The 14,873-nt window shown below is 37.1% G+C and overlaps 1 protein-coding gene across 2 annotated transcripts in view; it reads right to left on the reverse strand.

The window, feature by feature from the left end:
• Positions 1-243: 243 nt before the first annotated feature.
• ponzr6 (plac8 onzin related protein 6) overlaps positions 244-14,873 on the reverse strand; it is a 32,991-nt gene continuing 18,361 nt past the window's right edge. The window contains exons 2-5 of one of the 2 annotated variants that reach the window (XM_079867685.1): positions 6,562-6,722; positions 2,375-2,503; positions 2,024-2,184; positions 244-684 (exon numbers count right to left, since the gene is read on the reverse strand). In XM_079867685.1, coding sequence (XP_079723811.1) covers positions 484-684; positions 2,024-2,184; positions 2,375-2,486 — 474 coding nt within the window. In that variant the 5' untranslated portion in view covers positions 2,487-2,503; positions 6,562-6,722 and the 3' untranslated portion in view covers positions 244-483. The remainder of the gene's footprint in view (positions 685-2,023; positions 2,185-2,374; positions 2,504-6,561; positions 6,723-14,873) is intronic. The other variant, XM_079867686.1, reaches the window with a different exon arrangement.

A 14,873-nucleotide genomic window follows, 5' to 3' on the forward strand; every position in this document is an offset into this window, starting at 1 on the left:
TTTGTCCCTTCCAGATTCCCTGGTGACTAACTTCAGCGTCTCATTAAACACGAGTTCTGTTGTGATGACTCTCTTTGGACAAGCTACAACCGTCCAATCACAGACTGGAAGAAAAAAAACACAGCGATTGTTGTGTGATTGAGTTTGTCAAGTTAACACTGTTAATGGATCTGATACACACGTCTGTTTAGCATGTTATATTAAGAAAGATATTTATGAAAAGAAATTCACATACAAGAATCAAACAGTTTTGGTCAGTTTAATATATATATAAATCTACATTTGGCAATTTGTCTAGAGAGAAAATAAAAAAATAAAAACATCATCATAAAATATTTTGTTCAGAAAAACAGGCATTGTTAAACGAGTAGGCTATAGGTATGAATATAGAAATAACATCTCAACAGATTTCCTGACAACTACGTAACTTCAACAGAACAGCAGGTGTTGCTCTCCGGGGAGCTTGAGGTCAGAGGTTAAAGGTTACTGGTATCCAGGAGGCTGATAGCCCATGTTGCTGGCTTGCGGCTGCTGGTTGAAGGCTTGCGGCTGCTGGTGAACTGTGTGTACGGTGGGGTTGATGACCACTAGATTGTGTCGACGAGCCTTCAGCTCTCTGGCCATCTGACACCACACACACACCGTGCAGCAGGTCACCGCGCAGCAGTCGTCCTGAATCGAACCCTTCATGAGAGAAAACACAATAAATGTAATGTGATGTGAAACTGAGGCCCTGTTTACACCTGGTATTAAGATGCGTTTTGGTCGATCGGATCACAAGTAGACGAGAGAGACACATTCCCGTTTACTGGTGTTTTAATCAGACTCTTCTGTCCACTTTCAACCACTTCTGATTTCTTCGAGGGGAGGGTCTATGGGCGGGAAATGTTTGTGTTTTTTCAGATCTTTCTAATCTAATGGCAATTGCGCAAACCGGAGACGACGGAAAAACACACAGAGAGCATCAGCTTTAGTTTCTGCTCTGACAGTCACAAGATCAGCCGAACGCTGTGAGTGTGTGTTAGAAATCAGGAATGGTGAGAGAACATTGTGCTTGGTATGTTTTTGGTCTTCAAACCAAACTTGGGTCTCCAGTCGACAGAGTTTAAATCCCGTCTGGCCGCTTCCCATAATGTTACGCATGAGGTCAGTAGACGGAGAGAAGACGGTCTTTTGTGGCTATTTGAACACATACTATCACATGAGCGTTTGCACTACGAAAGCAATCCGGTCGAATGTGTTTTCAACTATTCAGTCAAACCTCAAATGTACATTTTAAAGCTACAGTGTTTTTTTTAAAAATCAAGTTTCTAACAAGTTGTTATATAAGCACTACAATGTTTTTCTGATTCGTAAACATAAACTCACTTCATTTTGGTAGTTTTATTCATCATAGAATCCTGAAAAATGTATCACGGTTTCCATTAAGCAGCACAACTGTTTTTGTTGAAGAATTTCCCTTGTCTCATATAAAAGTCTGAATGCTGTAATGCCCAGCAGAAAATAGGTCACAAGGATAAGAGAATGGAAAAGTACCCAAAAGTCTGTAAATACAGGTGTTGGGACGTGCTGGCGGAAAAACATGTTTTTTGAGATGTTCCACCAATAGAAGAAGGTTTAGGGAGAGATGTATCTAATGGTGGCAAGGCCATGAGGAGTGACAAGAAGAGATAGATATGAGGGTGCCCACTGGGAACCTAGCGATAAGAAAAAGTAAAAGACATGAACACTGGCCATTGTAACCTCAGACGGCCAGCTGGCTTCTCACTTTGTTGCTTGCCAATAAAGTTAATTCTTCTGACCTGGAACCTTGACTCTGAGAAACTTCTTTGAGACCTGAACCAAAAAGAACTTTGAATTTGCCACAACATTTTCAACACTGATAATAATCAGACATGTTTCTTGAGCAGCAAATCATCATGTTAGAATGATTTCTGAAGGATCATGTGATCGGCTGGGAGTAATGATGCTGAAAATGTATTTATATTAAACAGTAAAAATTGTATTACAACATAGTAATTACCCTAATGTGGTATCTCTCTCTCATACTGCTCCTCATGGCGAATGTAATAGGATGCAAAATGCCTCCGAAGCAAATCTCCAGCATGGGGAGACAGAGACACTCTCCAAAGTCCTCGCTGGTCTTACACATGAGGCAGTAGCTGCACCATAAACCACAGCAACCTGCCACAGGAACACAGATGTCAACACACATTGAATTAGTTACGCTTTCAGTTCATCCGAAATCTCACATCCTCAAATCCCAGAGAGCAAGGTGACGCAAATTGATGTTTATTTTACACATTCCTCACGTGAGCTTAACTCTACAGTAGCCTGTACTATTCCTCTTTCTCTCTCTCCACCAAACACTTACAGATGCCCATGTCGTCGCAGCAGTCACACACTCCTGTGCTCCACATGTTCTGCTTGAAGTTATCAGGGGCCAGAATCATGGGTGACTGGACAGTTACAGTTGATTGCGCCATGATTATCACTCAGTGATCTGGGAAAACACATGGAAAAATCCACAGACAAGTGAGAATGCTTGTCAATAGATTTATTTATTTATAGAGGCATGTTTTTAAGCATATGTAGATTTATATTTTTCATTTGAATACTACTAGTAAGGGTTAATGCCCGACGAGGTGTCCATTGTCAGGTATTAATGGACGACGGCGAGGCGTGAACCGTCCGACACGCAGCGGAGGTATTGTTAATACCTGACAATGGACACCTTGAAGGGCATTAACCCGCTTATACCATGGTCACTTGCCAAATAACACATTTTTAAAACATTAGTTTATATTTTAATTAGTTTAACAATCGAAATGTTATTGTTTTTACAAACAATCACTTGGTTTCCCTGGTTACGCCAATAGGTGTCCTCTATCACTTTTTAATGGACACCTTGCAGCCAATCAGAATCGAGTATTCACCCAGACCATGGTATAACTAATAATAATGATTAGTAGTAATTTGTAGGTGTAGGAGCAGTAAGAAATAATTAAGGTACGAACAGCGGTGCTGTAACATTAAGTGAATAAAAGGCTGAAGGGCGAGACTTGCTAGTTAAATTGACTTGTAAATACACAATTCAGCACGGTCTCTCGTACCCTTAATGCTTTTATAAAACAGTTACTCAGGGCCGTGCACAGGGGGGTGGCCCGGTGGCTAGAGCCACTGCCCCTCTGCCCTCATCGACTGAGGTGCCCCTTTTCCCCACCCCAACTCCCACCCACCCACCCACCCACCCACCCCCACCGCTCCGCTCAAAGCATTCCGCTGATTCCGCTAATCCGCTCCAGGTTTTCCCGCTCGCTCCGCAGCATCACTCACAGTATACGACAGTTCACGAAAGCTGCCGCATTAACAGGTAGGCTATGCAAGACAGTGGTTGAATGGGTTGAATTTGCGAAATTAGTCATGAAACACGTAGATCAGCGGCCCATTGGTTCCTTTCTTGATTGACACTGGGCTGGGCCAATCACAACTTTAAACGAGTGAGCGAGCGTGCAGCAGTGTCAGTGTGTATCTGTCAAAATAGTCAGCAAGATGGAGAAGAAACGCAAGGAATGTGCAGAGAAATAGCGTGAAACAATAGAAACAGGCCCTTAAAGCAGACACTGTAAAATGTGTCAAAATATACACTACCATTCAAAAGTGTGGGGTCAGTAAGATTTTTTAATGTTTTTAAAAGAAGTATCTTCTGCTCACAAAGGCTGCATTTATTTGATAAAAAACAAACAGTAATAGTGTGAAATATATACAATTTAAAATGTTTTCTATTTTAATATATTTTAAATTGTAATTTATTCCTGTGATCAAAGCTGAATGTTCAGCATCATTACTCCAGTCTTCAGTGTCACATGATCCTTCAGAAATCACTCTAATATGATGATTTGCTGCTCAAGAAACATTTATCATTATTATCAGTGTTGAAAACAGTTGTGTACAATTTTTTTTCAAAATTCTTTGATGAATAGAAAGTTCAAAAGAACAGCATTTATTTAAAATAGAATCTTTTCTAACATTAAACATGTCTTTACTGTAACTAATCAGTTTAACTCATCCTTGATGAATAAAAGTATTGATTTTTTTTTTTTTAAATTTCCCCAAAAAATTAAATTCAAATTCTTACTGACCCCAAACTTTTGAACGGTAGTGTTTAATGTTACAAAAGCTTTAGATTTCAGATAAATGCTGTTCTTTTGAACTTTTTATTCATCAAAGAATCCTGAAATAAAAATGTAAATAACTGTTTTCAACATTGATAATAATCATCATAAATGTTTCTTGAGCATCAAATCATCATATTAGAGTGATTTCTGAAGGATCATGTGACACTGAAGACTGGAGTAATGATGCTGAAAATTCAGCTTTGATCACAGGAATAAATTACACTTTACTGTATATTCACATAGAAAACAGCTGTTTTAAATTGGAATAATATTTCAGAATATTACTGTTTTTGTTTGCATTTTTAATCAAATAAATGCAGCCTTGGTGAGCAGAAGAGACTTCTTTTAAAAACATTAAAAATCTTACTGACCCCAAACTTTTGAACGTATGTTTTCTGCCCTTCGTCAGCTCCAGCGGCAGATGAGGATAGTGAGGAGGATCAGGAGAGAGATGAGAAAGTGTAGAGCCTGTGGTAAGCAGAACTACTTTCAAAACACTTAGGCCATGTCATGAGTGTAGGAACCCATAACCCAGTTACAGATTATTTCCACATCTGCATAGTTGACGATTACCGCAATTCACTAGAAATTTAATGAGACGCGTTTGTAAACCATGTTTTCCGCCAAAATAAAAGCTTGATGCAGTTTGCGTCAAAATAAAAGATCATGTGCTTATCTCTTTCAAGTATAGAAATTGGTACAAAACCAATTATGAAAGTTTTCTTTATTGTTTTAGTGCATTTGTTTCACAAAATATGTCTATTACTGTCATTGGATTAATATTATAACTATTATTATGTAGTAGTGTAATGTAAATAGACACTGTTACTAAAAGAGGTTTGAATATTTCTTTGTTTAATTTGCACACTGAATATGGGTTGGAGCTTTTAATGTTTATCTCTCAAAGTGCACCAGATTGATGAATTTAACATTAAAATGCACAAAATTTTCTTAAGGGGAGGCATGCCCCCAAATCCCCCTAGAAGGGCCGAGGTCCACCCACCACAGTTTTACCAAAAATCCTGTGAGAAACACTGGTATTGCTATGCCAATGCAGCTTATAGCTTGTTTTAGGCTTCATCACTGTATTAATAAATGTCAAATTTTTACTTATTTCATCTGTTAACTCTCACTCGTTCCTATACTCACTTATATAGTGGACCAGTCTGGGCCAAAATGCCAGGGCCGATATTTATTTTTTTTGCCCCAGTCCAGTCCTGTGTACAACATATCCACATTCTTAGAATTAGCTGCTTGTCTAATCAAATTATTGTACTCTCGATCAGATCTAATACAAATAACTAAATTTTCTGTTGTTGGCACACTTTGTAGTGTGCCAACCCCCCCCAAAAAACAAAATAGTGCCCCTTTTTTTGATTTAGGCCACTGCCCCTTAAAATATCTGTGCACGGCCCTGCAGTTACTACATAACACAAATATTCAAACCGAATATATATATATATATATATATATATATATATATATATATATATATAATGCTCTCTTTTTAAAGTAAAATAAGTAAATCCCATCCTTCCGCCATAAAAAATAGTCCCTCCCTAACAGTCACAGTAAAGTGATTAAACGGCAAGAGTGTTCCTTGTATTACCTCAAAGGATTGAGCTCAAATAAAAACACTTAGCTGCTACTAGGAACTGTTCTTGTGCGCTTTGCCATATGTAAGGGATCATGTAAAGCGTGGCGGTTGTTATAGCGAATAACAACCCCGACAGGCTGAACGGGAAGCGTTGGGGTCTTGAATCAGCCTGAAGGGGTTGTTATTCGCTATAACAACCGCCTCGCTATACATTATCCCGCTTATTACATGGCTACCTACAAAATAAATAAATAATTTGACACAAATTATTGATTTAAAAAGGAGTTTATTGATTTAAAAACGATTGTATTGCTTCCGCTAAAGAAAATAGTCCGTTCCGCGTCCACAGCAACGCTCTCTGTTTTTCATGGCAACGGTGTGTTATACTTCGCAGCGGTCTGTTATCAAGAAATAACATTAGAATTCAACCAAGACTATTTTTCTTTAGCGGAAGCAATGCAATCGTTTTTAAATCAATAAACTCCTTTTTTAAATCAATATTTTGTGTAAAATTATTGATTTATTTGGTAGGTAGCCATGTAATGGCCGAGGCGGTTGATATCGCTCTAACTTACATTATCCATTAACAGACCGCATTCTACATTAGAATTCAACCAATGTTATACATAACGTTACATACATACATGCTTATCTCTCTGCATGTTAAAACGTTCGTTTCCGTCTGGTAAATTAGATTAAATCAGACCTGTTTACTGTACAGACTTCGAGAGGTCGTCTAAGAAGCGGCATTAACCAGTATTATTCGATGAACATACAGTACCATACCTGGCTGAAACAGGAAACTTTGAAATTATATTCCCTCTGCACTTCAGAAACGGTGGGCTTCCTTTCACACACTCGCGCGCATATGCATCAACCGCATGAGAAGAGGTTTGACTGAAGTAAAGGAGCGGGAAGTTGAAACCCCCCGTTGTAAATGCAACGCACTTTAAAAAAAAAATAATTCATTTACATTTATTCATTTTGTATTTTAGTAATGTATGCATAATACAATTATATATATATAAAAAAAAATGTGTCCAGAAAGCTTGTTTAATTTCAGTTTGATAATATTTTTTTCCTATTTTTTTAATGCAATTCTTTTTCGAGATTTATTTGTTTATTTTTGTGGGGGTTTTGTAACGTTTAAATGACTAGATTTGATAGTTAGACTAGATAAATAAATAGTAATGTAAGCACATTTCTCACATTCTTTCAACTTAAATTCAAAATAACTCACAATGTCATGCATAACCCTTTTAATTCAGCTCAAAATATCTTACATTGGGTGTCTTTACTGACCGCTTGAGGGGGGGGAAATTGCCTGATATCACTATTTGGAGCAAATGAGCTGTTTCGCCGGGTCCTATTAAAGCAGTTTCTCTTCAGTATGCATTCAGATACACATGTAGACATTATAAACTATTTTTTGCATTAAGTTTTTGCATTTTTAAGTTATTTTATGTGTACTGAAGCATTCCATTAATTCCTGGGGGTCAGATTGACCCTCCTCGAGGGAAGGATTTGTTACTTTTTTTTTAAATTTCAACCACCTAACCCTAAACCATAAAAAAAAAAAAAGTGTGTATTCGTGGTTCAAGTGCGACAAAAGTCCTGCGGTCTTGCACCCCTCTGATGAAAACTTATAGGCTATAGACTACTATGTACAAAAAATCAGATGAGCCCAGAATATGAACGCAACGTGTTTAATTATAGCCTACACGTTAAGTATTTTCCTCCCACAGAAAACCATTATAAGAACGCTTAATGTGGCTTAATTAAGTCCCTCCCCTCCGCTTCCGGTTCATGGGACCTTATTTCGGAAAAAATATGTATGGTATGGTGCCTTCACGTGCTATGGTAATTGATGCACATGAACACCCCCTCATGTGGTATTTTCCACTGGGCAGCTCGTAGAATATTTTGATGCACGACTCACGAGTTGCCGAGATGAGATAACCTTTGACCTTTTCAAAATGGTGGGGGGCAACTTAAGAGCATAGAGCTTAAGAGTCGTGAATACTGTTAGCAGATAGTTTTTGTAGCCTATACAATGTTGTGTCATTAACAATTGTAATATAATGCGTTAACACTCAATTTTCAACTTCGCCGCAATTTCCTTGGTTCATATTTAATCATTTTATGTCGTTTTTTTTTATTTTTTATTATTAATTATGTTTTAATCATCAGAAAGCTCCACATTTACGTATTTTTGTTTTGTTTTGTTTTTTTGTAAAGATAAAAAAGATACTCTACTGACACAGACATTGCGGGTACTAGGCTACATTACGACAACAAAAGCACTTGAACACAACACACTGGTAAATACCAGTTCACAAGTGGAAAATATCATCTTTTCCATAGCACATGAAGGCAGCATGGTAGTCAATGGCGAGAGACAACTTATCTTTTTATTCCGTCTGAACTGTGCCCTGAATTACACATATGATGTTTGTCAATTTAAAAGATAATTATGAAAGTCAAGAAAATCGCAGTTTGTCATAAAACAGAAGAGTAACATTTAGTTTGATGTGAAAATTGCTCAATGAACTACATCTCTCGCCTCGCACTATGTACGTCACCAACATATGTGTGCAGTCTGGTACAAAACCAAAAAAAAATTAAAGCTGCAAGCAGCATTTATCGGGGTTCAAGCTATTAAGGCCTTTAAGGGTTTTTAAGCACAAAAGCATCAAAAGTTATCAGGTTTTATTTAGCAAGCATGTAACCACTGACATAATAGATGGAAAAGACCATTTACAGCCAATACAGGCAATGTACCATAGGAAATATATGGTTTTAAAGCTTTTTAACAGTTATAGCGCCACCTATGGTCCGATCTCCATAAAATTTGGCATGCTTGTTAATGATGTTATGTCACATATGCTCACCAATTTTTGTGAGGTTCTGAGTTTTCATTTAGGATTTATAGGCTTTTTAGTGTATTTTGCTACGCCCATTTTATAAATGACCCTATTACAGCCATCCAAATGCAAAAGTTTAACTTTTTTTTGATAGTTTTTGATCTAGAGAGTCCAGAGAATTGTCCTAGACTGGTCTGGTTCCAATCGTGCGAAAAACCTAGGACTAGTTCGCAAAAGTAGGTTTTTAACATGTTTGCAAATATTTAATGAACGGTTTGATTGACAGCAATGGTCCTTGAGGCAAAGTTGTTCAGGATGAGGAGATCTATCAAATGATATGCATATTGTGTGGATATTTGTAACACCACGTGATTACAGAGCTGTAAAACTCGTTAGCGCCAACTAGTGGCCGATTTCTTTCAAAATTGTTACAGACCTCTATGGCCTTGAGTCGAACATGCCCATCGAGTTTCGTTCCGATCGGCCTCCGTTAACCTTGTCTAATAGGTGCTCAAACTTCATTGGCCGATGGTGGCCATGTTTTTCGAGATACGCCAATGTCCTCATACACATACATGGCACCTTGGACCAAGACACTGCATGCCAATTTTCAAGTCAATCGGACTAATGGTCAGGTGGTTATAGCCTGTTTTATGTTTTTTTCATGTTATAGCGCCACCATGTGGCCAATTGCCGCGGTTTTTTTACTGTGACCTCAGATTGACCTCTTACACATGTGTACCAAGTTTGGTGAAGATACCTCATTTACTTCTGGAGTTATAGCCATTTTAGTAAAATAGGCCCCTCCCACAACGAACGTTTTGGCGGCCTTACCGTCCGTGAGTCGAAATTTCAACTTTTTTTCGATAGTTTTTGATAATCAGACTCTAGAGAACATTTCTGCACTGGTTTGGTTCCGATCGGGCGAAAAACCTAGGACTAGTTCGCAAAAGTATGTTTTTGACAAAATTCAAAATGGCGGAAAATCTATCATGGCGGAAATGAAATCGGAGATATACGTTTTGTTCGTCAGGCGTCCAGCTTTCCAATGATATAAGACACTTGAGTCTACGTCATACGGTCTAGTAGTTATGAGCAGTTTCGCACTTTTGGTTGCTATAGCGCCACCTATGGGCCAATCGGGGTCATACTTTGATAGGTTCTCCCCAAATTGAGGACTACCATTTGGCCAAGTTTCAAGGTTCCAGCTCTTACGGTTTGGTCTGCACGATGCGTTTTAGGGGAAAATAATAATAATAATAATAATAATAATTAAAGCTGCAAGCAGCATTTATCGGGGTTCAAGCAGTTAAGGCCTTTAAGGCATTTAAGCACAAAAGCATCAAAAGTTATTAAGATTTATTTAATAAGCATGTAACCACTGACATAATAGATGGAAAAGACCATTTACAGCCAATACAGGCAATTTACCATGGGATATATATGGTTTTAAAGCTTTTTAACAGTTATAGCGCCAGCTATGGTCCGATCTCCATAAAATTGTTTACTGTGACCTCAAATTGAACCCATACACATGTGTACTGAGTTTGGTGAAGATATCTCATTTACTTCTTGAGTTATAGCCATTTTAGTAAAATAGGCTCCTCCCACAACAATTTAGCACATTCTAGTATTATTTACTATGATTCTAGCATGATTTGCCATATTCTAGCATAATTTACCATGATATACTACATTCTAGTATGATTTACCATTGTTTACTGTGATTCTAGCATGGATTACCATAGTTTATCATGATTTATCATAGTTTACAATGATTTATCATAGTTTACCATGATTTACCCTGTTCTAGCATAGTTTACCATGATTTACCATGTTATAGCATGATTTACCATGATATACCACATTCTAACATGATTTACCATAGTTTATTATGATTTATCATGGCTTACCATGATTTACCCTGTTCTAGCATAGTTTACCATGATTTACCATGTTCTAGCATGATGTACCATGATATACCATGTTCTAGAATGATGTACCAGGATTGTAGTATGATTTACCTTGATACACCACATTCTAGTATTATTTATTATGATTTCCATGTTTTTAGTGTGATTTAACCATGATTTACCACATTGCTAGCAATTATGTGAAGTATCAGTAAAAATGAAGTGATAAACTCTGACAAAATATGATTGTGCTACAATAGTAATTGTTATATAAGTGATTTTTTAGTGTTTTATTGTTATATAAGTGATTTTTAGTGTCTAATGAATGCAAAAGCATATGTGAGTAGACTTCATTAATAAGTAGAATGGCCAGCAGAGGGCAGTAGAAGACCACATATTGGCTCACTTTCACTTTAAACTTCTTGATTTTCACCATTTTTCTGCACTAAAGCAAACCAGTTTTTCCATTTTAACTCCATAATGCATGTTTACACACACACACACACACACACACACACACACACACACACACACACACAAAGACAAATGTTGTTGTTGTTTTTTCAATGCTATTGGGATATGTCATTATGAAAATATATTTGAATGGTCTATAAACATTTCACAAAGTCTTTGCAAGCTATTAATCAGATGATTCAGAATTTATTCAGAAACCTAAGACTACACACACACATTATGTTGTAGATGCAGACATTTGAAATGTATGATGTGATCAAACTGTCAATACTAATACTTTAACAGATGGATTTTGACTAAATGTAATTGTAAATGTTAAAATAGTGATTTTATAAAGTCTAAATATAAATTATAGAACAATATGACAAAATGACTATTTTAAACAGCAGGGGGCAGTAAAATACCACTTATTGGCTTAACATGCCATTATAATCATATCATTTTCACCTTTTTAACTGTTATAGAGGCAAATTTTGTCTGATCTGTCTGAAAATTTTCATGCATGTTCAGAGTGATATTTCACATGTTCTGACTTGTTTTTAAGAAGGTCTGAGTCATTCATTAAAGAGATATAGGCTTTCGGGGACACTTGGTAAAGGCTACATTTTGAAGTGACCCTATTATAGCTATCCAAATGAAGTAGTTCAACTTTTTCTGACAATTTTTGATCTAGTGAGTCCAGAGAATTGTATTGCACTAGTTTTGAACATTATGATATGAAAATTATATGATCAGAGATGGAAAAGACCATTTACAGCCAATACAGGCAACATACCATAGGAAATATATGGTTTTAAAGCTTTTTAACAGTTATAGCGCCACCTATCGTCCGATCTCCATAAAATTTTGCATGCTTGTTAATGATGTTATGACACATAGGCTGACCAATTTTTGTGAAGTTCTGAGTTTTCATTTAGGATTTATAGGCTTTTGAGTGTATTTTGCCACACCCATTTTATAAATGACCCTATTACAGCCATACAAATGCAAAAGTTCAACTTTTTTTTGATAATTATTGATCTAGAGAGTCCAGAGAATTGTCCTAGACTGGTCTGGTTCCGATCGGGCGAAAAACCTAGGACTAGTTCGCAAAAGTAGGTTTTAGACATATTCGTGAATATTTAATGAACGGTTTGATTGACAGCAATGGTTCTTGAGGCAAAGTTGTTCAGCATGAGCAGATCTATCAAATGATATGCATATTGTGTGGATGAGTGTAACACCACGTGATTACAGAGCCATAAAACTCGTTAGCGCCAACTAGTGGCCGATTTCTTTCAAAATTCTTACAGACCTCTAGGGCCATGAGACGAACATGCCCATCGAGTTTCGTTCCGATCGGCCTCCGTTAACCTTGTCTAATCGGTGCTCAAACTTCATTGGCCGATGGCGGCCATGTTTTTTGAGATACGCCAATGTCCTCATAGACATACATGGCACCTTGGACCAAGACACTGCATACCAATTTTCAAGTCAATCGGACTAACGGTCAGGTGGTTATAGCCTGTTTTATGTTTTTTTCATGTTATAGCGCCACCATGTGGCCAATCGCCGCGATTTTTTTACCGTGACCTCAGATTTACCTCTTACACATGTGTACCAAGTTTGGTTAAAATACCTCTTTTACTTCTGGAGTTATAGCCATTTTAGTAAAATAGGCTCCTCCCACAACGTTAATTTTGCACCCCCTAGCGACCGTGAATCGAAATTTCAACTTTTTTTCGATAATTATTGATCTTCAGACTCCAGAGAACAATTCTGCACTGGTTTCGTTCCGATCGGGCGAAAAACCAGGGACTAGTTCGCAAAAGTAGATTTTCGACAAAATTCAAAATGGCGGAAAATCTATCATGGCGGAAATAAAATCGGAGATATACGTTTTGTTCGTCAGGCGTCCAGCTTTCCAATGATATAAGACACTTGAGTCTAGGACTTACGGTCTAGGAGTTATGAGCAGTTTCGCGCTTTTGGTTGCTATAGCGCCACCTATGGGCCAATCGGGGTCATAATTTAATAACCTCTCCTCGATTTTTGTACTACCATATGGCAAAGTTTCAAAGCTCTAGCCCTTACGGTTTGGGCTGCACGATGCGTTTTACGGCGGAATAATAATAATAATAATAATTAAAGCTGCAAGCAGCATTTATCGGGGTTCAAGCAGTTAAGGCCTTTAAGGCATTTAAGCACAAAAGCATCAAAAGTTATTAAGATTTATTTAGCAAGCATGTAACCACTGACATAATAGATGGAAAAGACCATTTACAGCCAATACAGGCAATTTGCCATGGGATATATATGGTTTTAAAGCTTTTTAACAGTTATAGCGCCACCTATGGTCCGATCTCCATAAAATTGTTTACTGTGACCTCAAATTGAACCCATACACATGTGTACTGAGTTTGGTGAAGATATCTCATTTACTTCTTGAGTTATAGCCATTTGAGTAAAATAGGCTCCTCCCACGACGATTTGCCACATTCTAGAATTATTTAATATGATTCTAGCATGATTTACTATCATATACCATGTTCCAGAATGATTTATTAGGATTCTAGCATGATTTACCTTGATACACCTCATTTCAGTATTATTTACTATGATTTACAATGTTTCTAGCATGATTAACCACATTACTAGCAATTATGTGAAGTGTCAGTGCAAATGAGGTGATGAACACTGACAAAATATTATTGTGTTATAATAGTTAGTTATATACGTGATTTTTAGTGTGTGTCCAAGTATGAATGCAAAAGCACATGTAAAATATTTCATTATTAAGTAGAATGGCCAGCAGAGGGCACTAGAAGACCACTTATTGGCTCACTTTCACTTTAAACCAGTTTTCTGCACTAAAGCAAACCAGTTTTTCCATGTTAACTCAATGCATGCTTACACACACACACACACACACACACACACACACACACACACACACACACACACACACACACACACACACACACACACATACACACACAGCATAGTTAACCATGATTTACCATGATATACCACGTTCTAGTATTATTTACCAGGAGATAAACGACAATCTAGTATTATTTACTTTGATTTACCATGTTTCTAGCCTGATTAATCACATTACTAGCAATTATTTGAAGTGTCAGTGCAAATAAAGTGATTAACACTGACAAAATATGATTGTGTTATAATAGTTATTGCTATATAAGTGATTTTTTTAGTGTGTATTCAAGTATGAATGCAAGCACATGTTGAAATATTTCATTAATAAGTAGAATGGCCAGCAGAGGGCAGTAGAAGACCACTTATTGGCTCACTTTCACTTTAAACCAGTTTTCTGCACTAAAGCAAACCAGTTTATCCATGTTAACTCAATGCATGCTTACACACACACACACACACAGACACACACACACACACACACTCACACACACACACACACACACACACACACACACACACACACACACACACACACACACACACACACACAGCATAGTTAACCATGATTTACCATGATTTACCACATTACTAGCAATTATTTGAAGTGTCAGTGCAAATAAAGTGATTAACACTGACAAAATATGATTGTGTTATAATAGTTATTGCTATATAAGTGATTTTTAGTGTGTATTCAAGTATAAATGCAAGCACATGTGGAAAAATTTAATTAATAAGTAGAATGGCCAGCAGAGGGCAGTAGAAGACCACTTATTGGCTCACTTTCACTTTAAACCTCATGATTTTGACCAGTTTTCTGCACTAAAGCAAACCAGTGTTTCCATGTTAACTCAATAATGCATACTTGCTACATATGCTACACACAATAATGCTACACACACACACACACACACACACACACACACACACA

This window comes from Squalius cephalus (genome assembly GCF_949319135.1).
Source record: "Squalius cephalus genome assembly, chromosome: 3".
Classification (NCBI taxonomy): Eukaryota; Metazoa; Chordata; class Actinopteri; order Cypriniformes; family Leuciscidae; genus Squalius; species Squalius cephalus.